At 38.0% G+C, this 27,704-nt stretch overlaps 1 protein-coding gene across 1 annotated transcript in view; it reads left to right on the forward strand.

The window, feature by feature from the left end:
• Abca13 (ATP binding cassette subfamily A member 13) overlaps nucleotides 1-27,704 on the forward strand; it is a 475,698-nt gene that overhangs the window by 338,163 nt on the left and 109,831 nt on the right. The window contains 5 exon segments of the mRNA XM_047562044.1: nucleotides 12,594-12,648; nucleotides 14,021-14,198; nucleotides 17,130-17,245; nucleotides 22,130-22,286; nucleotides 27,205-27,458. Coding sequence (XP_047418000.1) covers nucleotides 12,594-12,648; nucleotides 14,021-14,198; nucleotides 17,130-17,245; nucleotides 22,130-22,286; nucleotides 27,205-27,458 — 760 coding nt within the window.

Raw genomic sequence — 27,704 nt, forward strand, 5'->3', positions numbered from 1 at the left:
AAACTGCCACATACTTTTTATCCTTGCATCAGTTGATGGACACCTAGGTTGATTCCCTATCTTGGCTATTGTGACTAGTGCTGCAGTGATCATTGCAACACAGATGTCTCTTTGATATACTGATTTCACTTACCCATATATGGGATTGCTGAGTTATATACTTCTATTTTTGAATCTTTAAGGAACATGTATACTGTTTTCTATAATGACTGTGATAATTTATATTCCCACCAACATATTTTAATGGGTCCTTTTTCTTCAGATACCCACTAGCACCCATTATGTTTTCTTTTTGATAATGGCCATACTAACGAGTCAGGTGATATCTCTGTGTGGTTTTGATTTGTATTTACCTGAATATTAATGATGTTAAGCATTTTTTTCATATTCCTGTTGGCTGTTTATGCAGGTTTTTTTTTTTTTTGAGAAGCATCTTATCAGATCTTTTTATTTATTTAATTTTTATTTTTTTGGTACTAAGAACTTAGCCCAGGGGTGCTTAACTACTGATCGCACCTCCAGCACTTTTTATTTCTTAGTATGTTACAGAGTCTCACTACATTGCTTAGGGCCTCGATAAGTTGCTGAGGCTGGCCTTGAACTGCTGTAATTACAGGTGTGAAACACTGCACCTGACTCTAATTAGATCTTTTGACCACTTTTTAGTTCAAATTTTCTCCCTTCTTCCATCCCTCCCGTTCTTCCTTTCTGTCTCTTTCTCTTTCATTTTGCTATTGAGTTCCTTATCTATTCTTATGTTCTTGATATTAACTCCTTATTAGATGTATTGTTTACAAATGTTTTCTTCCATTCTGTAAGTTTTTTCTTCCCTCTACCGATTCTTTCCTTTGCTTTGCAGAGTGTTTTTGTTTCGCATAATTCTATTTGTTTATTTTCCTTTTATTTACTGTACGATTTGGTGTTGTATCCAAATGATCCTTGCCCCACTTAATGTCTAAAGTCTCCTCTCTTTTTTATTCTAGTTGTGTTATATCTTCAGGGCTTACATTTAAGTTTTTAATGCATTTTAAGTTGATTTTTTTAATCTGGTGAGAGAGGAGTCTAGTTTAATTTTTCTGCATATGAATCTCTAATTTTCCCAGGACCACTTATTGAAGAGATTGTCCTTCTCCCAAAATGTGTTCTTGGCACCTCTAAAAATCAGTGGGGCATGGATGCATGGATTTATATCTGGGCTTCCTCTTCTGTTACTTTGGTCCTTGTGTCTATTTTAACCAACACCAAAATGTTTGGTTACTCTAGCTTTTATGGTACAATTGAAGTCAGGCAGTGTGTTGCCTCCAATTTTGTTCTTTTTGCTCAAGATTGCTTTGGTTACTTGAGGGCTATTGTGGTTCCATGTGAATTTGTTTTTACTCCTCCTTCCTCCCTGTTAGTACTTTTCTTTCTGAATTCCCTTGAAGGTCACATCTCCCTAGGATGCCATAAGCCACATGGAGGAAAACAGTGGCTCAGTGGTGCTCATTGCATGCTACAATGATGGGACAGAGGGATGAAATGAACCTGGGAGCCATGAATGCAAGTGTGGTAGTTTTTCCTGCATTACTTTTGATGAAATAAGTTAAACTCTTCAGGAATAAATACCTGATCCATAAGGAGAGAGAATGAGCCTGAGAACAGGAGTCTTTGATCTGTGTAGATATTATGGTTTAGATGTGAAGTGTCCCTCAGATGCTCGTGTGTGAGACAGTGCAAGAGCATTCAGAGGTATGATGATTAGGTTAAGAGGTGTAACCTAATCAAGGGCTTAATCCACTGATGTGGACTAACTGGATAAGAGGCAGGTAGGGTGTGACTGGAGGAGGTGGGTCACTGGTGATGTGTCTTTAGGGTTTATATTTTGTCCCTGGTGAGTGGAACTCCCTTTCTGCTTCCTGATTGCCATTTCCTAATCTGCTTTCTTTCTCTACACCCTTCTGCCATGATGTTCTGCTTTACCTTGGGCCCAGAGCAATGGAGTCAGTCACCTATGGACGGGGATGTCTGGAACTATGAGCAGCAAAGAAATTTTTCCTTTTCTAAAATTGTTCTTGTGATTTTTGGATACAGAGATGATAAAAACTGACTAAGACAATAACGGAACTATCCAACAGCTCTTGGGGATTGGGAGTTAGTACCCATGACCTTCTCTCTTATCAAGGACAGTTTGGGTTAGACACTCAGGACACCCTACTGGATCTTGCTGACTGAGTGATTGAGGGTGGTGGTGAAACCAAAGTATGGGTTAAACCCTGCTTCACACTGCCATGCTCAATCTAGTTGCTACCAGTTGGACATGGAGACTTATATTCTCATTAATCCCTTTTGATATGGGCAGGGGTCTGTGTTGAAGGGGAGTGGTGATTGACTTCACCTCACTCTGCCTCATTAAGACTCACTATTACTTGGTGGGCTAGAGGCTCAAATCACCTCTGCACCCCAGTGGAGCAACCATTGTGCCAACTATCTCTGTTGGGCAGGGTGTGGAAGATCAACTTCCTCATGGTATCTTCTGAAACAGCAGAGGATGGGGACAGTTTTCTCAGTGGTTAGCTGAAGTAGGGTAGGTAATGCTAAAATGGTGTTCTTCTGCTAAGTCATTTATTTTTTTCCAGTGTCTTTTACTTTCTTGGAACTTCTCTTTTCTGTGCCTGTTGACAGTTCTAATTTGGAAGCTTCTGTTGTACATTCTCTGGGATATATGGGAAGAAATAAGGAAACTCAGGAAATTCACCCCTGTATTCTTTAAGTCTCCTGGTCACAGACCTCCAGCTTTACACCTGTGAGAAACGTTTTTTGCATGTTTGTTCTGTTATGTCCCAGGGGTTTTTAGCTATAAGAGTGAGGACCAGGGATTACTTCATCTTGGAGGGACTGGAATGTGTGTGGTCTCTGATTTCTTACCCACAACCTTGAAAGCCTGTGGGTAATGGAGTAGCATTTATGGAGTACAGAAGGAAAAAGTCATGCAGTCCAAATTCTCTACCTAGTGACGCTATTTTCCATGAAGTAAATAGGCCATAGAGATATCCTTATATAGAACATGGCTCAAAAGATGTACTATAAATCTGTTATTAGTAAAGAAGAACCCTCAAAGATAGCCATTTGAGGTATTAACCAAAGGGAAAATCACAAAACTATTGAATCTACAGGATGAAGAAAGAACCTCGGTGAAGATTTGTTCTAGTGAAGCATATTGATAATGTATTTATTTTACATGTGAGAAAAATTAATGGAAGGTCAAGAATGATCCATAAAATAGAAGATATATAAATAGCATATAATTCAATAGTAATGTATAGGCAAAAAGAAAATTGTGAAAAGAAATAATTAGCATCAAAATGCAAACAGGGTTTACTTCTGATGGCTTTTGAATTAGCTTATAATTTATTTTAATTGTTTTCTTTACCCTATTTTAAAATTTCAGACTGCTTTATAGTTGGCTTCTGTTACTCAGTGAGAGTGATAATTAATTTTAATATTGAGGAAAAGAAACCAACTTTTCCAGAAGAGGTTAAGAGGAGGAAGAGAGGGAGAAATCCATCAAAATGCCATTCAGTAAGAGGAGTTCACGTATTTCCCTTAATACTGTCTGACTGAGTTAACTTTTTTACTTTTATATATCTCACTGATGACTCACGTTGAGTTAATTAAAAGACCACAAACTTTTCCTGGCAATTGATGCCAAGGCAAGTCTTTTCTTTCGGTGTAGATGGTTATAGACCTTTGCGCACTAATACTTCCAAAGATATAGATTTTGTAAAAGTAATGAACCCGAAAGTGACTACTTGAATTGGAGACATGCTAAATGTCTTGCTCTCATAAAAGACATTGGACAAAAGCACAGATGTGCATTTTTACAAATGACAAATGTACAGTGTCTAGAAACCATAGCAGATGTAGCCATAATAAGAATGCTAAATGAGAAAACTAATTTTATACATTTATACATTACCGTGGGCCAATTCTTAGAAAGAAAAGCCAGAAAATAAAAGAATAATCAAACAAAGAAAAATGAATCCAATGTACTCAAAATGAACATTTTGAAACATCATTTCTGAAAATCTTTGAAGGAATTCTGAAGAGATGAGAGGCACCTCACACTCAATTGTGGAGTTGAAACCATGGACCTTTCCTTTAAATATCTTGGTTATTTTACCAGCATCATCAGACCCAAGATTTTCTCACAGTGCCATTGTTGTCTAAATAGAGTGTTGAGTGCAGATGGTACCATGAAAATAATAACCCAATTATGGAGATTGTTCATTGCAATAATGTGGTTTTTATAGTGAGAACTTCAAAGACTGCAGATGATTTTCCTAGTCTCACAGAAAATTGATTAAATGGAAATCCAGAAAATTGAGGTTGTATCTCTCATTCTACTACCAACTATGCTTCATCTCAAATTAGTCACTAACATTTCCCTCTGACTCAGTTTCCTTCATCTTTGAGTCCTTTGGATTGTACTTTCTCCATGGCAGGCCCCATCACAGGAGTAAGCATCTGACAGGATTTATGATATATGAGACAGGTCACAAACCCTCCTCTCTCTCTCCTTGGATCTGTGGAAGGAGTTCTGATCTCTAAAGTTTTGCTATTTTTTAAAAGAAGGTACTATAGTGGGAAGATGTGTAACAATGGGTCCACGCAGTGTGATTTCTCCTACCTGCTGCTGCTTGCTCAGGAGCCTAGGGGAACCTAAAAACTTTCAGTGAAAGTATGCTTCCTCAGTGTGTCTTCTTTGTTCTTTTCCATTCATTACTTCCATATTTAAGAAAATGCAAACGCATATCATTTATTTATATAATTCCAAGTTTCTTCCATTATTTGCAACACACCCACAAAATTCTGTTAGCACCAATGTTGTTATGTTGTGGGCGTGTACAAATATGCAACAATGAAATACATTATTATGTGTAATTATGATATACCTATGAAAGAGGAAAAGGTATTAACTTGATTTCCAGGTATGTTTAAGCCTGAAAAGCTGCTACTAAATAATAACTAGTGTTCCATAAACATCTAATGTAGCGGTAAACCAAATTGCAGTATAAAAATGAAAGACTCAGTATTTATGAACCAAAAGATCATGAATATTTCACGTGTATATATTTATCTATCTGCCCCATCAGTCCTGCCTCTGCAGTCCACAAGCCCAGTCCTGTGAAATGTGCTTTTGTTGCACACGTGAAGGTTCACACACATCTTTAGACTCGACCCTTCCCTGAGAAGCATTGTGACTCCCTCTCCACCCTGTTTCATGGAACACGCTCCGCTTGGTGAACTTACAGGTTATCAAATAACCTCTTTTGCTACCTTATAGAGTCCTTTAACCATGTTTATAGTCTCATAAGTGGGCTTTCGCCTTTGGTGGATATTGAGCTCCAAGGAAGGCTTGCTTATCTGCCCCATCAGTGCACTCTGGTATTGGGGGCTTGAGAGATGCTTGTTAAATGAATTTTCAGTCATGTTAAAGAAAAAGTATCAAATCTTTATTTGATCACTGATAAAACTCAGTTAGTTAATGTCTAGTGCCCAGATTTCTATCACCTAAGCTAGAACAATATCAGAATGTTTTTCTATATCCATTCTGACATGAGCACCAAGTACAGAACAGGAAGACCAGTAGGATCCCCTATAGGTAGCAATTTGCAGAGTTTACCAGCAGCTTCATACTTCTAAGACCTAGGTGGAAGCAGAGTCCATGGACCCTTATATCCATGTGCAAAAGACAGGAAATGGGGGCAGGATGCTGTCATTAGTGGGACCTTACTGAAGCTCAGTTTATGAACTATATCAGCTGCTCTCTCTGCCATAGCTAAGGTTTCCTGTTGTTTGCCATGCATCTTGTTGGTCCCAGTTGTAGCTCTGAGTGTGGATGCTCTGTTCTCACTGCCCTTTACATTGCTTAGTGAATTGATGAGAGAAGTAGGGACCATTGCTTTTCAGATGTCAGGAGCAGTTTTGTGCTCCTGAAAAAAATACCACACTCCTGTTCCTGTTGCTGTTGCTGCTTCTAGTATGCCTAGGCCAGACCATTCCATAGAGTTCCTTTTTCCCATAGAAATCCACCATTCTAGAATACCCTAAGCTGACTTGCAAAGGAATGCATACACATTACACTGTCTTTTAAACATAGAATTTTATCATCAGGTTACTGAATGAGAAAATGTATTATGAAAACAACCAGAGTAGGGTCTGGCATGTTGGGGAATTACTATCCACAGGAGCAGTCAATCATTCCACCAGAGAGATGGGAGACCAGATGTACTCTCGCCTCCTAGATTAAAACTCTAAAAAGTGACAAATCCAGGAAATGTGCTATACTGAAGGACAATAAATTCATAACAGAGGAATGAGGGCATAGAAAGCAAATATTACAGCCCTGTTTTCAGTGTTTCAACAATGGCTTTAATGGTCTAAAGTAAGAAAAGATATTTATGCAACCTGGTCAAATAAAGACTCAACCTTGGTAGATTAAATTTTTTTTTTATTGAATGCTCCACAAAATATTTGTAGCTTTTCACTGCAGAATGAGCTGGGTAGAGGCATTTGACCTCCAGCATGTCTCCTTGCCACTGTATGGATTTGTGTTGAAGAGTGGTCCATGACATGCTAGTAGGAAGCTAGGTTGTAGTGTCTGCAGCCCCAGGTTTGAATCCCAGCCTGTCATAAGTGTCAGACTCTGGAAAGCTCCTTGAATACCTTTACTTCAGGCACCTCTTCTGAAAAAGGTGTAATGATACTGATATGATAGAGTAGCTCTAGAAGAATTTATATGAACAGCCCAATTTCCTAAATAGCATACAATGCTTGACAGGTTAATTTTTGTAGTTGTTTGTTAGCAGCTGTGGAGGATTGGTTCCAGGATCCACCATGGGTACCAAACTCTGCCGATGCTCAAGTCCTTTATATAAAATGGCAATGGTGTAGCATCTGCATATACTGAGGCCCATCCTCCCATGCCTAAATCATCTCTCAAGGTTACTTATAATAGCTAATGCATTGTAAATATTATATGAGTGATTCTTATACTGTACTATTTTAGGGAATAATGACAAGAGGAAAAAGTCTACACGTGTTTAGTTCAGATACATCTTTCCTAAATATTTTTGTCACGGTTAATTGAAACTTCATATGTGGAACCCATGAATAAGGAGAGCTATCTTTGTACTTTTGAATATCAGCTCCTTTCTCTGCTCACAAGTTAATCAGGGCATAAACAGTGTTTGAGAGCCACATTTCCCTTACTTTTCTCCCCATCTTGTACTCCAGCCAATTTTATTCATCTTTCATGTGTGTATGGGCAGTGGTAAGATGACTGAAGATCTACTGTCACTGGTTTCAATTAATCAATACAGTGTTATTGACTATAGTCACCATGGTGTATGTTCTTTTACTTTCTGTTTTAATGAGTTTGACTTTTTAAAATCCCACTTGAGTGGGATCATGCAGTATTTGTCCTTCTGTTTCTGGTTTATTTTACTGTGCACAGTATCCTCCTTTCATCCATATTTCATTTAAAAAAGTATTGAATAATATTCCCATGTGTATGTATGTGTATATACACAAATTTATGTGTATACATATGTGCAAATCTACTTTTACATATACCATGTTTTCTCTACCCATATACTCCATGTTATCTGTATCCATTCATCACTTGGGTTGCCTATACATCTTGACCCTGTGGATAATGCTACATTGAACATGGTAGTATAGAAATGATTTTATTTCCATTGGATATAATTTCATCAGTCCTTTGGTAGGATTGATGGATCATGTGGTAATTCTACTTTTAATTTTGGGGACACCTCTGTATTGTTTTTCATGATGGCTATACTAATTTGCATTCCTACCAGCAGTGTATAAGAGGTAGTGGCTATGGTAATAGCTTGACTACAAAAATCATTTTGCAATGTATACAAACATTAAAACATCACATTGTGCACTTTAAACATGTATTCTGTTTGACTTAGTGATGAAGTCACATCCTGATAAACCCATTGTAAGTTGAAAATGTTGTTAAGTGGGAAATGCATATGATACAACTAGTCTACTAAATATCATAACATTGTATTATAGTACACTGTAAAGGATTAGTTGTTTCTTTTGTGATTGTGTGGTTGGCTGAGTTGAGGTTCTCTGTCACTGCCCAGCATCATGAAAGAGGATCATACTACACCTCATTAGTTCAGGAAAGATTGAAATTTAAAATTTGAAGTGTGATTTACACTGAAGTATGAAGTAGGCATATTACTTTTACACTGTTGTAAAGTTAAAGAATTGAAAGTTAAGCCACTGTAAGTTGAGGTCAGTCTTTATATATTTTTTATTTGTCAGCTGTACTTCAATAAAGGTTGAAAGAAGCGATGGGATTTTAGCTCAGTGGTAGAGTGCTTGTCTAGGATGTATGAGGCACTGGGTTTAATCCTTAGCACCACATAAAATATAAATTAATAAAAAGGTATTATGTCTATCTACACCTAAAAATATTTTTCAGAAAGATGTAAAACATTTGATTTTTTATAAAGGAAGTTCAATTCATAAAACATACATGAAATATTAGCAAGGATGTCAGGGAAATGGTACACTCATACACTGCTGATGGGAATGCAAAATGGTGCAACCATTATGGAAAGCAGTATGGAAATTTCTCAGAATACTTGGAGTGGAACCACCATTTGACCCAGCTATCCCACCCCACTCCTCGGTTTTTACCTAGAGACTTAAAATCAGCATACTACAGTGACGCAGTCAATCAATGTTTATAGAAGCTCAACTCACAATAGCTAAACTATGGAACCAACCTAGGTACCTTTCAACAGATGAATGGATAAAGAAAATGTGATATATATACACACACACACAATGGAATATTACTTAGCTTTGAAGAAGAATAAAATTATGGCATTTGCTGGTAACTGGACAGAGGTGGAGAATATCACCCTAAGCAAAGTAATTCAAACCCAGAAAAACCAAAGACCGAATGTTTTCTCTGATATACGGATGCTAATTCACAATAAGTATGTGGGGAGGGCGCACTAAGGAAGATTAGAGTTACTTTATATTAGATAGAGGGGAGTGAGGGAGGGGAAAGGGTATGGAGGTAGGAAGGATAGTAGACTGAAACAGGCATTATTATTTTATATGCATATAAGACTGCATGATCGATGTGATCCTACAATATGTACAATCAGAAAAATGAGAAATGACACTTCACTTATATATGATCTATCAGAATGTATAAATGTATTCTACTCTCATGTACAACTAATTAGAACAAATAAAAAATAAAAAAAAAACATGAGATTGGAGTCAGATGTCACTTGTGTAGAAAATATAAAAAAAGTTTAAGGAAAAGGTAAACATGCCTACAATTGCAAATTACCAAAGTGGTAGTAATCCAGTTTTACTAAAGCGATCAGTGGGAGAGTAATAACGTAAGAGTTTGGGATTTGATTGTAAGGGACATTTGTGTCTAAAGAATATGTTTATTTCTACTACTTCTTGGAAATTCTCTAGGGCTGCTGAGAAGGGAGTAGATGATGAACTTGGGGAGAGGCTAGCTGAAAGGTGATGTAAATTAGGGCTGTCCAGGCAGGGGTGTTGTGCAGTGGAGGTGAGGAGGAAGTGACAGAACTGGAAACCTCTAAAACATGTGGGGTGAAAGAAGACTGGACAGATGAGGAGTCTTTTACTTTTGAGTCTGGGTGACCAAGGGCAGGGGATGATGGGGAGGTTCACAGAGGTGGGAAGGAGGTAAACATCCCTAGGCTGATGAAGATTGCTTTGGACTTCACATGACTGCAGCATGTGGGGAGATGTATAGGATATATTCATGATGCTGAAGGCAGGCTTGAGAAGACCCAAGGGAAACATGAGGAGGTGGGGTGCAAAGGGCACAGAAGGAGTCTTCTGGCCAGGTCCACATTTCTGCTATGTGAGGAGAAGCATCCAGCTATGGAGGGTGCTCTGTTCAATTCCTTGCTGGATACACTGCAATTCAGTTCTGCCATTGAACATCTGGAATTATCACAGACTTCAGAAGTCAAGGTCAATGATGTTTTGGAGCGATCCAAGGAGGCAGATTCAAAAATATAATAAGCATATGATGAAGGAGTGGGGATGTTGGGTCAGTCCTACCCCTGGGAGATGAGAGGGGACTGAATTTAAGATTCAGCCATTGGTTTACTCAGTTATGCCTGTTAAACCCAAAGGTTGTGATGCCCAGTAAGACTGCTGTTTCTTTGGATGCCAGCTACACTTCAAGTGTCCTGAGACCATCTGCACTTCTGACTGATTGCCTATAAATAGGGAGAGCCCATGACTTCATCAGGTTTGATTATCTGTTAGAATAATTCATAGAATTTCGAGAGGTAATAAACTTACAATAACAGTTTTATTTTAAAGATGCAAGTCAAGAGGAACAGGCAAAATGGAAAGATGCATAAGGCAAAAGTTCTGGAAAGAGTACAGAGCTTCTATACCCTCTGTTAATGGAATCTGGGCATGTCCTCCTCCCAGGTCATCCAGGCGTTCGCCAAACTGACCTCGACTGAGCCTTCATTTTCAGAGTTCTGACTGGGGTTGCTTTATAATTGAGTAAATTATTGGCTGCATGACTGAATTCAATATCCGACCCTTTCCCTTCCCCAGGATTTGAGCTTCCCATTCTCTAATCTTATCTTTCACTATATTTAAAAAAATTTTCCCCTTTGGACCCACTTCTCCTTTCAAAATATTACACTAGTTCTGTTTCCTCTGATATATGATGATGTTTTAGCTCTCTGAAGACATTTCCAAGTTTCCTCTTGTCACAGATATATGTGTATGTGTGTATTTTCTAGTTTAATAATTCCGATATTCTCCTGTTTCTAAAATAATATGATTTCCAGACCTTCATTGGCTAACCACACTTTTCTGAGTTCTCTGTAATCTAGAGTACTCTCATTCATATGCAGACTCTGTTATACCATGCAACATAGCAAAAATACTCCCCCTGTCTGCTGCACCCAGAGGGACACCTGCTGTGCCTGGCAGGATCTCTTTTTGTGTAAGCACTTCTAAGGTCTGCTGACTTTTGTATGACTTTTGTATGGTAGGATTGGTCTCTGTCAGACTCCTCATCAAGTGAAAGGCTTGCTGCCTATGAGTCAGACTTTTAACTGAAAAGCATGGTAGCTGGAAAATACTGTAAAGAGTGAGGCCAGAAGTCACCCTATGTGAAAGACAGGCAGAGAAGAGGAAGACTGGGGGATGTTACTAATCCAGACAGGCAAGGAGCCCTCTCCATGAAACTGTTTGTGATGATCTAGAAATCCACACAGCAAACATTGGACCCACCCACTGGGAGCCAGGGCAGCATATCTGTACAATATTAATTTATAACTGTGGAACTTGTTCTAGAAAACTATACAGGAGACTTGCTGAATGAATAGTTCCCATTGCTCTTTCTGCTATGATTCAGAGCTTCCTTCAGTGCATGGCTGAGTCCACAATGGAGGAAATAAAAAGGCTATGGTCAACTTGAAGAGGAGAGCAGGTGGCAAACAGACAGAAGTCAAGATGTCTGGGGGCAAAACTGTTGGGAATTTGGAGTGCTTTGGTCTGTTCTAAGTGTTCCTTTTAATTTGTTTATTTTTACTTATACCCAGTGGTTGTTTAAGTAAGAATTTGATGTCCCCTCCTTAAGGGAATGCAAAATATATAGGCAATAGGATAAATTAAAAGTGAGTCGAAAGGAGAAGAAAAATACAGAAGTTACTACATGAAATAGAGCAAGGATTTTGTGTTTACTGCATTGGCTTCCACATTCAAGCCAAAATTTATCTACAAACATTTAAAACAATCAATTAGAAAAAGGAAGCCCAATTACTCTTAGAGTTCACAGTGTCTTTAAGTTGAAACACAAACCATTTGCCTGAAGTTATGGAGTTCTTGATACAGTATCGACTGGGATTTGCTAGAGGAGGGAGACCATGCTGCGTGATATTATGAACAACTTTTTAAATGAAATCCTTTTACTCGATAACTTTATGGCAGTTTCTCTACATTGGCTGCTGGCATTGCACTAATGTATAAGCCTGAGGAAGTAAACAAAGCCAAGGACAACTCTAAAATAAAAATTGCACCAAGGAAAAGGAAATACTCAAGTTTTCTATCTGTCTAGACCTGGCTTGATCTAGAAGTGAATTGAATATCAGCCTGGTTTCTATCAGATGACTCCTTCAGAATATTGTTATTTAGCCTGAGTCTGTTTCCTCACCATAAAATATGAATGGTATATTCCTTTAGTACTGAGATACATATGGCATTTAAGAATAAAATATAACATGAGCATAGTATCTGGTATATAATTCATTTATACTTCTTCCTAGTTATGTTTAACAAGGGCAGCTACAGCAAAAATCCCAGCACGCCGCACTAGCTGAATTATATGACAGAATTTGCCGTTTGTTACTGCTAATGAACTGAGGCCTGGGTAAAGCATATAGGAGATGTCTTGTGGACAAGGAGACTCTGTGTGAATTGGAGGTGGTCTGTGTGTCACCATGCATCAGAAGATTCACTTTTCAATATGTTGTTCACAGGAATTACACTCTACAGTCACCCATATGGAGGAGCCTTGCTGAATGAAGACAAGATGTGAGTTGAAGGAATGATGGGAGGACCCCAAGTATGAAAAAACATCTTTGAGTCTCTTAGTGGTGATTTCGATCCATTTTTGACATTTGTTGGGAGAAGTTGACACATGTAGTTAGTGGCACAGGGACGGGGCATCTATTTGCAAAGTGGGAGGAAAGTGATTATTAAAAGGGTCATCTCTTTGAGCTTAAAATGGATGAGAATATCATGCAGCTGTATTTCTAAGCAGACATTATCCTAAGGGGATGTGTTTCCCACAGCTTATGGGACTGCACATCTTCCAAGACACTTTTTTGTTTAAAATCATAAATGTGGCATTCTGATATGTTTATATAACAGTGTCTCCCTGGATATTTTTCATGTGAGACTTTCCTCACAGTCCCAATGGGGCATCATGTGGGAGCGGGGGCAGGTGTTAAAGCTCCAGCTTTTTTGGGTAGAAAATTAAGTGTTAGTTTCCTCTGTCTTACTACTAAATATAGTTCTGCCCATCTTCTCTCTTTTCTCCATCTCCCTTTCCATATTGTTTGACAAACTTTTATTTAAAAATTGATAACAAATACTATTTATGCACTTGCTCTGACCTACCAAGGTGAGAATGCAATATGCTTAATTGGCATTCTCTCCTCAAATCATTGCCATCACAGGAAGGATGAGTTGCAGTGTGTCCTCTCATTCAAGTACTGATTTTTAGGATTCTACCTTTAACAGTCTCTGACACCTGCCTAGAGTTCCAGAAGTGGGCTAGTTGACATCTTTTATAGAACAAGACATGTTGGAAAAGAAGGCATGGCCCAGCGGATGTTTGGTGGTGAAATGTTTCATTATGTTGGACACCTGAAAGACCATTTGTGCACTGCTGTTCCCAGAGGTGGAACAGAGAAAACGAGGCAGCACTTGTCTGGACAAAAGAACATGAGTCATTTTCCAGTTGAAAAATATGGCCAAGTGTACAGTGTGTGTAATTACAATAGCACCTTGACCATTTGCAAAATTGTTTTGGTATTTTAAGCAACTAAATTTGGAGATGGGCCTGTAAGATGTGGCACTGTCGTGAATATCCCTGATTGGCAGGTGCTGCTATAGAACAAAGAATCCCAATATGGGCAAAGTCCACACTGTATTTTGAATGACATTCTGGGGTTGTCTTTCTTGTGAAATTGCCCCCCAACTTTGTGCTCCTCAGTTATGTCTTATAAATTCTGAACAATAATCTATGTCTCTAAAAGTGGTCAAGGGGATTTAATGAGAGAATTCTTATATTTAGCTATTCTGCCTGACTGATATCATCCCTGATTTTTAAATAGAAAGAAGACCCCTCTTCTTCCTCTAAATTCAACAAGATTTTTTTTTTTTTTTTTTTTGCCTACAGCTTGGAGAGCATCCGGCAGTGTGGTGTTGCCCTCTGCATTGTGCTGGGATTCTCTATCCTGTCTGCATCAATTGGCAGCTCTGTGGTGAGGGACAGGGTGACCGGTGCCAAGAGGTTGCAGCACATAAGTGGCCTTGGCTACAGGACCTACTGGTTCACTCATTTCCTGTATGACATGGTAGGATTTGGGATGCGATCCTGTTGGCCTCTATACTAGTGATCTGTTTAATGTGTGTGTGTGAGGGTGAGGAATAGGAAGCCTTTATCAGTGAGGACTATCTACAAAAGGAGGGATCATTTTATTGGTGACAGCATTTCAGGTCAAGTCACCTTTACTGGTCATTATCTATCATGTAGGATTGCTTCATATGGCAAAGACTCAGGCTGGAATCTCACACTGGGAAAAGAAGAGCCAGACCAGAAATGCAAAGTTTCTTATTAGAGAAATAAATAAATAATTACCTTAAATATGCTGTTTTGAAAGGGTGGGTGATGGGGTAACTAATAAATAATTAGAAAAGATCTGTCATCTGCATGCTTAAAAGCACCTCCCACGGAGGTGTGAGCTTCATTCCCTTGTTTATACAGCAGTTATTAGTATTTCTTGTAGGAATTCAGTTCACCACTAGAAAACCTTCAGATCATTGTCTGCAGTCTTGCAAAAGACAATAACAGATGCATTGTTGAGCTGTTCCCTAGAGTTCAAGACATTTATCTTGCTTCAGAAGGTGCATCTTCTATGATAGAAGTGATCTTTGATGGTCAATAGTCACTTTCATTTTTATACAGTGGGCCTGCCCTTTTTAGAGCAATGTGATAATTTTGTCCTCATACCTTCATAAATAGGACTCATCCTATGATTTGGGGAAATTTTATGTTAGTGGAAGGCAGGACAAGCTTAACTTTTGCTGAGTAATTGCCCTTCACTAGGTTCTACACCAGTTGTATTACATTTTGTGCAGATTCTGATGCATTAACATATTGCTCTTATGTAGTGATTATTCCGTTGAGCTGGCTTAGAATTTAGCAAATTTGTTTCTTTTTGATCATATAACTTAGAGTTTTTAAAAGTACAGTTTATGTGGGTCACACCTAAGTTACCTCACCTTGATCTTGATTTTCCCCAAACCTACCTGGTGGCAGTAATTATCTGGACCCTTCCCTATATTCCCAAGGGCTATCTTGCAAGATTGTGTTCTCTAGGTGTGGATAGGTCTTCAAGGTCTGCTTTTAGTTGGCACTCAAGGTGGTTTATGAATCTCAAACAAGACCAAATAATGCTGGTGCTGGGATGCCCTCATCTGTACCAAGGAGTGCTTGAAAGCAGGAGAGAGGAAGTAATTCATCCGAGATCATACATCTGGTTGCTACAGTGCAGGCATTTTGGTGCCTGATTTTACCTCCTGTTCAATTTGTTTTAGTACCACAAAGCAAATAGCCAGGAGTCACTTTCCTGTCCCACATCTCCCATTCATGGTGTTTAATGGACTCACCATCCACAGAGAAAGGGAAGATGCACCAAGTCATAGGACCAGGACCCCGGAGAGCATTCAAAGTTTTCCAAACCCTAGGGTTTTCCCTTTCCGACTTCTTTAATTGACAATCTCTTTATTCCTCACACTTAGTGTGGCTCTTATTCACCTATGATGTTTGTCCTTGGAGTTTCAGGACAGGGAAGATTTATTATTTCTTAGTTTACTCTTTCTTTTACCTTTATGCATTCCATTCCCTGATTGTTCTATTTGATAACTCATTAAATGAATATTTTTGAGGACCTTCTATGTGTCAAAGTATGTCTGGATATTTACATGACCCCAAAATTCAACTTTCAAACCTAATAGCCAATGTAATCGTATTAGGAGGTGGGACCTTGAGAGGTGATTAGTCATGCAGGTGGAGCCCTCTGGAATGGATTGGTGCCTTTATGAAAGGACCTCAGAGAGATCTCTTTATAGTTTTACCATGTGAAAACACAGTGAAAATGCATCATTTATGAAGCAGAATGTGGGTGGGCCCCCACCAGAAAACGAATCTGTTGATGCCATGAATTTGAGCTTCCCAGCTTGCAGAACTGTGAGCAGTAAATTTCTGTTATTTATCAGCCACTCAGACTATGGTAGGCTATTTTAGTCACCCAGGTGGACATAATTGTTGGTCCTAAAGCCATGAATAATTTAGAGAATGTCTCCTCTCATAGAGCTTATAGTTTAATGGGAAGAAGGAGAAAAGCACTAAATAAAGGCACTAGATATAGGGGCTCATAAATAGATTAATTGAGAAAATGAAAGAGGGCAAAGGGAGGAGGATAACTTTAAATTGGGAGGTCAAAGGGGGAAGTAAAATTTAAGCTGAGATCTGAAAAGTAAGTGGGAATTAGCCACATGGGTGAGAATGAGAAGAGCTCTCTAGTCAGAGGCCTCCAAAGAATAGGTGCTGGGTATTGAGAGCACCTATGAAGTGCCCTGGTTATTGTCCTGTGGGAGTACCTTACAGAATAAGGTGTCTGCTCTTTGTTCCACGTGTGGGTAGAGCCATGTTTTTTGGAGAGTGACTAGATTCCTTGACTTTTCCAAAAGGAGGTGGGTAGAACTGACTCTGCCAGGCTGCTAGGGCTGCCATACTCCAAAATACCATAGACTGAGCACTTAGAAATTTATCTTCTCACAGTCCTGGAGTCTGGAAGTCTGAAAGAAGCAGGGTTGGTTTCTCTGAGGCCTCTATCCTTGGCTTGAGGATGGCATCTTCTTGTGTCCTCATGGGTTCATCCCTCTGTGTATCTGTGTGCTGATTTCCACTTCTTATAAGGGCACACATGGGACCAGGCTTCACATGTGAGCAAAATCCCTCTTTGAAGTTCTGCCTCTGAATTCAGTCACATTCAGAAGTCCTGGGTGTTCAACAGCTGAATTCTGGGGGAATATAACTCGGCCCATAACGGTGACTCTCCTGACTCTCCAGGACAAATTATTCAGTAAGTCTTGTAATGTGTGAAATGGGAACTTCTGTTTCAGCAGAAGTTCACAGGAACATTGGAGGTAGGTAGATAATGATACATATAACATGACCATCTGATGCAACATGTCTCCCTTTTTTCTTTTTATTTTCTCAGCTCTTTTACTTGGTTTCTGTCTGCCTGTGTGTCGCCATTATTACCGCCTTCCAGTTAACAGCTTTCACTTTCCGTGAGAACTTGGCGGCCACAGCCCTCCTGCTGGCACTTTTCGGGTATGTGATGAGAAACACTGCTGCAAAATTATGGTTTGTTTTCTGAAAGAGAAAACCCTCAGGATGGCTTTGAACCTGCTGTTGGCTTCATGATTTTCTCTCCTCCTGAGCAATTATGTTGCTTCTACAAAGGGACACTGAACAAACAAGCTTGAGCAAGATGATGAATGCCCTGTGGAGGGAGGAAAGGTGACACGGTCATAATGAAGATGGCATTGGCCCTGTCTCAGAAAGGCCCTCAAGCTGTTTGACAAACTCGTGCAATGGGAAATGGATTCTCTGTTATTCTCACTTTGACATTAATCGTGGTCTCAAATACATAATCCAGTTAGCTCTGAAATTGCATTTGAGGAGATTCTCTTGTGAAACTCTGTCTGGCATATATTTCCCTCTCCTATAATGTTAGTAGTTGGGAAATGTTTTGCCTGACTTAGAACTTTTTTCTCAGAGGAAAAATAGCACAAATAGCAAGTCATTGTACAAATTTCTCACGTAATACTAATCAGGCTCATTACTAGTGGACCCCAAATTATGCCTATCTTGTATCAGAAATATATGTCTTATGTGGCCAGCATATGTATTTACTTACAGGCTAGGTATGTAAGAAATACTGTCTTGTAGGGAAATAATTAATATACTTACTTTATTGTAATTCAACCCTGTTTTGAAACAAAATATTCAGCTTAATTTAAGCCTAATTTTAACTAAAATAATTTTTACATATTTATTATATCAGTGATTTGAGATTTTTCAGAACATCGAATTAGGTGATAGAGTTTTATTTGAAGAAGTATGCATCATTATCAGATGAATGGATCAATGAATGAATTGTTGGATGGATAGGTGGAAAGATAATGTGGGAGGACCAAGAAATTGTAATAGGAATATTGATATTGGCACACTCTAATACTGTGGACTTGGAAATATTAATTCTTCTCACTAAGCCTCAGTATTCCCTGTAAAACTCAAATTCTGTTGCTATAAAGATTAAATTGGATAGTTCCTGCAAATAATATGGATAATGAGTGGTACAGAGTCTAATTAAATTAACTTTAGCTATTTTTGTTACCCTTGGAATTATTTTACTCTTCTGGAGATACTGTGACTTCTTCCATAAAACATGCTTTTAGTAGACATGTTTTTTATATTCAATTTGAAATTTATGAGCTCATATATAAAGAACTATATGTGTATATGGTCTGATTTTCATTGTATTGATCCTATCAAGTAGATAAGTCATTGTGTCTTCTTACAGTGTTAGTAAAATGGACTTTGCTATAAAATCATTTTGAATTTTAGAGGTGCAGATTTCAAAAATTAAGATAAATGTAAAGTCAAATGTTTAGAAACTCTTATAAGCATGTTTAAAGAAAATTTTACTAACCATAAATTTGATTATTAACTCCTTTAAGAATTTGCACCAAGTTAGGAATTCTCCCTATATATAGAATTACATATTTTAAAGAAGTTCTAGAGACTCACAGATCTGTTGATAAACAATTTCTATTACAAACTTAATGTTCAGAATTCTTGGGTTTGCAGGACTAAGAAGATGCAAAAGATAAGTCAGATTGTATTTGCCATCTGGACTAACTTTCAATAAAAAAGGAGTTCACAGGGTAGCATCTAGTCATGGAGTAATTCAGATTTAAAAGGTCCTTAGTTCTCACTGGAGCACAGCTATCCCAATGCAAATCTCTGAAACCACTGACCCACCACTATGGGTGAAGTAGCAGAGACAGCCTGAGTCTGGAGAGCTGCATCTTCTGTGCACCCCAGCCATGTCTGGATGAGGAGGGCAGCAGAGGTGACTCACTCTTGTCCCTACAAGGACCTGTAGGTACCAGAAGATCAAGAACAATCTCAAGGAAGGCTGAGTCCCAGAATCAGCTGGAACCTAAGAACACATTCAGGCATGAGGGAGGACCATGCAATGAATTGGAATCTGAGAAAATAAGGGCAGGGATAAATGAGTAGATATTCTCTAGCAAATAGCAAAGTGCAAATACCCAGTCATGATTTTTTTCTTTCATTTTCAAGTAAAATTTGATAAACTATGGTGTGTGTGTGGGGGGAGGGTTATCAAAAAGAGGAAAATAACACCTAAAATTCTCTGAAATAAAAGACAGTCTAGCTTGTATAAAATAATTGAAACTCCAGAACATATTTGGGGCATGTTTAGTGCCGAATGATTACAAAGATGAAGTCACAGAATCCTGTTTGGTGTCTTGGGAAATTCACACAATGTAGGGAAGGGGTCAGTTTTCAAAGAGGGGATGTGATACCAGTACCCTGCCATAAATTCAAGAAAGCTACTCAGCAGTACACCAATCTTCAGCAAATTCTAAAACCCTTATAATGATACATTATATTTTAATAAAATATCATGGAATATGAAAAGCCAAGGTAGGGTTCCCCCCAAAATAATTTATGTTCTATAGCCAATTTAATTTTTCTCTTAAAAAATGCAAAAGACAAGGGAACTGGAGCTGCAAATATGTTAATTTCAACCAAATATTCAAAAGGTAACTAATGAAAATGTAGTTTAAAAAGAAAGTGATGTGGTGGAATCATCACTGGCTGAAAACCACGCTCAAAGGCTGCTCATTAATGTAGCGATAGGAGCTCCCTGGTGGCATCATTTAGACCATGTCTTTGTCTCTTTCTCTCTCTTCTTAGACAATGCTTTGATCTACTTGTCAAATATTTAAACGACATAACCCAGTATGGAAACCTTATGTAACGATAACAAAGTACAGATTCTGAGAGATCTCCAGTGGAGCGGGGTCTAGTTTCCAGGCGAGGATTAGTCCCTCTAGTAGATTGGAGAGAGGCATTCTTAGATTCCATCCTCCAATGCAGAGATGCTGATCAAAGAGGGTGGTGATCCTGCAGTGCTTTGTGCCATGCTGACCATATCAGATGCTCAGTGCAGAGCCTCTTTCCCCAATTCCCCTAAACCCCACTTTGCCAAATTTAACAGAGAGAGCTGGCTGGATATCATGTTTTACAAGGAACAAAGAGAGATCTGGTCTTTTGTAGTGGAGACATATGCTGACCAAAATGGTTATTTTCAGTTATTAAAAAATCTGTCATGTGGAAAAGAAAAGCAATCTGTTACGTGTTGTTCTATAACACAGAGTTTGAAACAGTAGTTTTAAGTTAGGACAATTTTTTGTTCACTCTCAGAACAAATTTTATGGCAATTAAAGCTACCCCCAAATTTGACTCACATGCTTCTATTGCTTATATGTCAGTTGTAAAAATACTTTCAATACTGTGATTTTATGTGCTTCTCAACGAAGTCAGATAAAAGGGCATAGCACTTGATTTTTGCCCCAGAAGAGACAATAAAGGAGAAAGAGTGGGTATCTGGTGTATTTGAGTGGGGGCAGGGGTTGATTCTTCTCTGTGGTACTTTTTTTCAGACAGAGATATTGACAATTTGAAGAAATGAAAAGTAACAGTTTATTTCTTTTGGTAGTTATTTTGCTTTAACTTAATTATTTTATACAGCAACTATTTCAGAACAATTGTTTTATGGCTCTTATCTCCTTCATGTGCTCAAATAATTTTCTTCATGTTCAAAGTAGGATGCAGACTGCTATTGGGTGAAGTTTCTGAGATACTATATGATTTTATATATAATATTCCAAACATTTTCCAAAATATAAGAATGTATTTCTTAACTTAGGAATCCCTTCCACTATCATAGCTTTCCTTTGAAAAGGTAAGTATAACTAAAATAATAGTTATCTTGAGGCCTTAGCATTTCACATCATTTCAGTCTCACTAGATAACGTATTAAGAAAAACTTAGACATTAAAGGCAATGAAGTATTTCAGGTTAAACAGTCACTATAAGGAAACAGTGATGTGTTTACATTCAGTGTACGGAGAACACCCAGGGACTCTGGATATATGAATCTTATGGGAAATGCTATGATTTAAAATAAGTAGCTTCTCTGCTGATATTTGGAGCTATCATTCAAAGTGCCAGTTTCCTTTAATATAGGGTGTACCACAGTGACACCATTTTGCTGTGACAGAAGGAAAATGAAGGAAGCTGGCCATGAATGAAACCCAGTTTTAAGATTATGAGTTAAAAAAAAAAAAAAGAAAAGAAAAAGAAGAAAATGAGAGATTTCATTTTAGGGGCATGGGTGAACTTTTAGTTCTAGATGTCATCAGAAGCTCACAGGGATTGCTTCCAGGGCTTAGGATTTAGCAGTATCCCTTGCTACTCAGCTTTGGTGCATGTAGAAATGAACCCCATGCCAGACTCATGTGTGATCAGCTCTGGAAGTTTGACCAAGGTGTTGACTCTTGGTTGCTCTACCTGGAAAAAGATGCTCAGAGTGCCACCTTTCACATTGTTGGGGTGTGTATGGAGGACTAGAGGGCACTGTGGAAGTGACAGCATAGTGCTCACCCTGCAATGTACTGTGTAATTGAAACTTTTAGTTTTTATCTTTATGCCATATTTATGTAGAGCACTGTGGCTTTTTATATTCTGATTATCTTTCAGTTCTTACTGTAACAAATAAGCATTATTTCTAGTTTAATGATGAGACAGGTAACAAAGAAGTGTTCCTTTGGGGGAAGAGCTGGTGGGGGATGTCAGCTGACTCACCCCAGATCCGAAAGGGAAGGGTCCTGGCCCCTAACCAACCCAAGCAGTGCTCTTTCTATTATATTCAGGGTCCTCAGAAGCCTTAGGAAGAGCACTTTGTCTTTTAGAAACCATGAGATGTATTACATGAAGTGTGTTTTTGTTAACTATGTGCAGAAAATCACTACCAGGTCAATAAAACTGCATCCGTAATTCAGTCATTATAAAAATAAATGTAGGAGAATAAACATAAATTTTCACTCTGTTTTTCAGATATGCAACACTTCCATGGATGTATCTGATGTCCAGAATATTCTCCAGTTCAGATGTGGCTTTTATCTCCTACATCTCATTGAACTTTATCTTTGGCCTATGCACCATGCTGATGACCACCATGCCCCGGATCCTGGCCACCATCTCCAAAGCCCAGGTGAGTTAGTGGCAATGTGCCATTTCTGAAGGCATGAGTGACAAGAGAATGGGGATGCATACATCTTTTGTTGTTTTTCCTACTGCAAGTCAATGGAAATGTTCTAGTATCCATGGCCTTTAAAATTCAGAAAAAGAAATGAATTCTAATTGAAAAACCCACCTACAGCATTTTAAAAGTCATGCCCTGGCTTGGTGACAATTGAACAAAAGATGCATAATTGCTACTGCTTCAAGAGCCAAGGCAAATCTATGAAGAGGGTCACTGCTGCCTTCCCAGCATCTCTCTGAGATGGTTTGATGATGATTTGCTGAGTAATGATGAGTGAGTGAATGCAAAGGTAAGTGCCACATCACAATATTGCCATGGCAGTGGTCAAACATCACAGTGCAGGATGGGCCACAGCAACTGACCACACTTTCAGGTCATAACACATCTGGAGGGATTCTGCCTTCTCCCCTGTGTCCCCTAGAACTAATTTAGTTTTACTAAAGGACAGAAACGTAGTAAGTTCTACTAAGTAATAGGGAAATGCTTCTTTTCATTAGGTCATTCCCATTAGGAAGGAACTTTTAGGGTACCATCCAAATATCCACACGGGTGTCTAGGTCAAGCTGAATCCTTTCTGTAGGCACAGTCCTGTTGTTCTTTGCCATTCTCCTTCTATCCCATCTGGTCCTCACTCTTGGCCTCTGTTTCAAGTCATCTGTCAACCCATGTGTGACCAATGGGAATAGACTTCAGAACCTGTGCTACATTTTGACCCTATATTTTAACGCTTTTCATTCCTGCACTCTTTTCTCATCTCTGATCACACTGTTTCCTTCTCGCTTCCTGCTGTTCCCATGTGCTTTGATTTCTCAGTTGTTCCCAGGGTTTGACTATTGCTTGGGTTGAGGGAATCACCTGGGAAAGATACAGAGCTCCCAGTTGAAGGATGTGCTGCCGGTCTCATTCCCAATAAGACAGGGACTGATGCCTACCTGATCAGACAGTTACACTCCTCATGATTGGATCAGACTTAGCAGACTCTTGAATGATGGCCAATATTATTTTTTATTATTGTGCCTCATGTTTGTGCAGAAGCAGTGAAGTATGTAAATATCCATTATGCATTCAATGAGGGGAATGATTTATTTCAGTGATTTTTACAGATCTGGTTTGACAGTAATCTGTGTTAATATGTCTAGCCTTTAAATAGAAAGTTTGCAGAACAATTAATTGGTTTTAGCTTGAGGAGAATATTGAAATCAGTAGAAGCAGAATACAATCTCCCTCCACCTCCATCAGTCTTTAATATGACACTTGTCATCAGGGATACTGGGAACTATGGTGAAAAAGAAATCAGATTCAAGGTAAATAATCCCAATGGCAAGAAACTTAGAATTCAGGTCAACTCTAGGGGACAAGATAACAGAAAAAAACTAGCCAGGGACATTTCCATCCATGAGAGTCTAACAGCATGGCAGGTAGAAATACATTGTTACCTCCAATTATAAACATCATTGCTTACCTAAAAAAATTAATAGTTAATAGGGATTATTTTTGCAGAAAAGTTAGTCTAAATCAATTGTTAATAAATAATAAGAGCAGTTTTACTACATATTCTTATGTCTTTTCCTTTGTTCTTTATTTTGATATAGTCTCCTTTAAAAACTTAGCATTATTCAAATATTCATTTCTAATGAAAGTATTCATTTGTAAGTATGGAGCAATATGTTCTACAGATTCAATAAAAAAAAAAAAAAAAAAAAACAAGAAAAGCAACTGGATTCTCAGGCCAGTCTTAAAAGCTAGTATAACCCATATGTGTTAGTCAGTTTTTTGTTGTTTGACCAAAATACCTGACAAGAACTGAAAGGAAGAAAAGTTCATTTTGAGCTCATAGTTTTTAGAGATTTAGTCCACAGGCAGTTGACTCCATTGCTCTGGGGCCAAGGTAAGGCAGAACATCATGGCAGAAGGACTTGGTAGAGGAACAATGTTCTGTTCTTGGCAACCAGGAAGCAAAGACAGAAAGGGGAAGGGCCAGCAGGGGAAATGAATCCTTTCAGGGTATCCCCCCAGTAACCCACCTCCTCCAGCATTGCCCTACAGTTAATATACAATTTAGCTCATCCAAACTAGAATGGACTGATTAGGTTATAGCTCTCATAACATAACCACCATGCATATAAACTATAGTGTTAATGTGACATTTTTGCATTGTTATCAAATCAGAGTTGATAAAAATGATGCTTTTAGTTTCTAGTTCAAGGAGGATTAGAATATCTCTGTTCTACTGGTGAGGATTCCTGTTGGGGTCAGGAGGATGTTGATGGAATTAGAAATAATTGTGCTTATTTCTGGGTATACTGGTCATGTGATCAATCTGTACATATCCTAAATGGAAGACTATATATTCTTAGTTCGTGAATTTGTGCAGATACATCCTCCTCATATGTATGGACTCTTTGTTAACTCAGTGTTCGTATTTCTTTGTTCATACTTGTATGGAGACGGTTATGAATTCCTTAAAATGAGATATAAAGTTATCACCATTAGTATGTCATTTCCTTAATTACCTACTGAGTTAAAAGCTACACTATTCTGCTGTTCCTATACTAACACTAATAATATAAAATTCTTTCATGTGGTACATTAATTGATCCAGGGATACGGTTTTATGAAAAGTGGAATTAATAAGCTCCTTTAGGACTGATCAAAATTTATAACTAGTGGCAGTCAAGAAAAACTAAGGGAGAATTAAATGAAGCTTTTGTACTTTCTTCATGTCTACATGCAAAAGGCAATAAATCATAGTATGATAATAAATGCCTTAAGAAGTTGTTATTAAATTTGCTATAGCCCAAAACCACATTATTTAAGGCTACACTTAGCCTAGCCAAGTGTTAAGTTTGCATTATAAGGGGAAAACTGTACATTTTCTAGTATGAAATATACATTGACAATTATGTGAGTTTATTTTTAATGTTTATTATATGAAATATATATTGCGTATTGTATGTACACATTGTGATGATATTTTCCTACCTTATAAAATAAAATTGTTCATGTTTAGATCAAGGAGAGAAAGACTGTAAAATACAAGTCTAATTCTTCATTATATTTGCAGGGCTTTGGTAGTTCTAGTTAATGTGGTCTTTCTGGGTTAAATACTTTCAGGTAGCTTTACTGAGTCTAAAGGTCAACTGAACAGACCAGCATTTTGGTGAATTTTCTCCAAAGGCTATGCTCCTTAGTGGAGAAACCTTATTCTTTGGATTAGAAAGGTCAGGATCAATTCTGGGCCCTAATCAGTGTGACTTGTATATATTAATCACCTCTTGAGACTGTTTCTTCATTGATAACTAAGTTTAACTTTTGGTATCTTGTATATTTATTGAGACAGTGAAATATGATAAAGTACATGAAGCTGAAAGCATATGATAATTTGCCAAAAGCATTTAGTGGACAATTGATTTAACAATATAATAATTTTAATCTCATTCAAAAGTAAAATTAATGTTTACCAGGTAATGATGACAAGAACAGAATGTATGATAGAGTGAAATAGACATTATTACCTCAGATGCACGTATGACTGCATGACCAATGTGATCCTGCGATATGTATAATCAGAAAATGAGAGATAATACTCTTTATGTATGATCTATCAAAATGTATAAATGCATTCTACTATCATGTACAACTAATTAGAACAAATAAAATAAAATAAATTAAAAAAATATTTTAGATATATTCTATTTTAAAATTGTGTTCAGATATACAGCCTATCTTATTTGATTTGTTTTCTCTGGGATCGTTTTGACCTCTTTGCTTATAAATGTTCTTTTGGCACCACTTAATTTTGTATTTAATAATGATGACATATATATTTATATATATATATATAATGTTTATTGTGTGCTAAGAATTAACTAGGCATTTTGCATATTGTTTAAATGTTCACATTCACAGTTACTGATATTTCCAACTCATTGAAACATTCATGTTATCTTGTGACTACTAATATTACCCATATGTCTTAGTTGGCTCATATTGTTATAACAAAAAACACAGCTTATACAGTAAACACATATTTCTCACAGTTCTAGATACTGAGAAGTCCAAGATCAAGGTGACTTTCGGTTTGGTTCTTCATTGGAACCCTGTAATTGACTTTCAGATGGTTACCTTCTCATTGTGTCCTAAAAAGGGTAAGGAGAGAGAGAGAGATTGGTGTCTCTTCCTCTTTTCATAGGGTATTAATTCGATTTTGAGAGATCCACCCTTATGGCCTCATCTACACCAAACTACATCTCAAAGGCCCCACTTCTAACACTGTCACATTGACAGTGATGGCAATGACTTCAAAATAGGAATTTGAGAGGAGCACAGAAATTTAGTCCATAAAATTCTGCTCTTGGGCTCCCAGGGTTCACAACTTTGTCACATGCAAATTACATTCATTTCATCTCACCAACCCCAAAGTCTTAACTCATTGCAGCATCCACTCTAACATCTAAAGTCCAGAGTCTCACTTATAAATACCACCTGAATCAGATATGGGTGATACTGAAAGTTATATTTCATCCTGAGGTGATTTTGTCTCTAACTGTGAGCCCTTGAAACCAAATAAGTTATGTGCTTCCAAATGCAATGGTGAGACAGTCATATGCTAGACATTCCCTTTTTAAAGGAGAGAAAAGGAAGAAAGAGGCCATGGGTTCCAAGCAGTAAAGGAGAGCATTACCATTGTACCTGAAATCTGAAGAGTAAGCTTCTTTAGTTTAATGACTGTCTGAGGATGTCCTTGAATAGTTGGGATAGGGAAAGCTGGGACACAGTTCCAACAAAGGAAAAAAAATAAGTTATAGATATGTTATAAAAAGAGGAATAGCTTTTAATTTGATTGTTTATTTCTCTCTCTCTGAAGAATTTACAGAACATCTATGATGTCCTCAAGTGGGTCTTCACTATTTTCCCTCAATTCTGCTTGGGTCAAGGACTGATAGAACTCTGTTATAACCAGATCAAATATGACCTGACCCACAACTTTGGCATTGATTCCTACGTGAGTCCCTTTGAGATGGACTTCCTGGGCTGGATCTTTGTGGAATTGGCCTCTCAGGGAACAATTCTTCTCCTCTTGAGGATCCTGCTGCATTGGGACCTTCTGCATTGTTCAAGGTGTGTTCTGAAGGGCTTTCCCTCTCATGGCACTGACTTTTGAATAAAGACAGGGAGGGAAGAAAAATCCATCCTGGAGGTTGCAAGATAAGAAAAGTGTCTGATCAGTTCTATGCACGGTTATAGTAAGTTAAAATATTATGTTTCTTTTTTATTTTGATTGGTATTGAATCACCAACACCAGGAAGGAGGAATTTCAAAAGATAAGGTGCCAACTGGTGAGATAATCTTTCCAATTATTTAGTT

This window comes from Sciurus carolinensis, chromosome 8 (genome assembly GCF_902686445.1).
Source record: "Sciurus carolinensis chromosome 8, mSciCar1.2, whole genome shotgun sequence".
In the NCBI taxonomy this organism is placed as follows: Eukaryota; Metazoa; Chordata; class Mammalia; order Rodentia; family Sciuridae; genus Sciurus; species Sciurus carolinensis.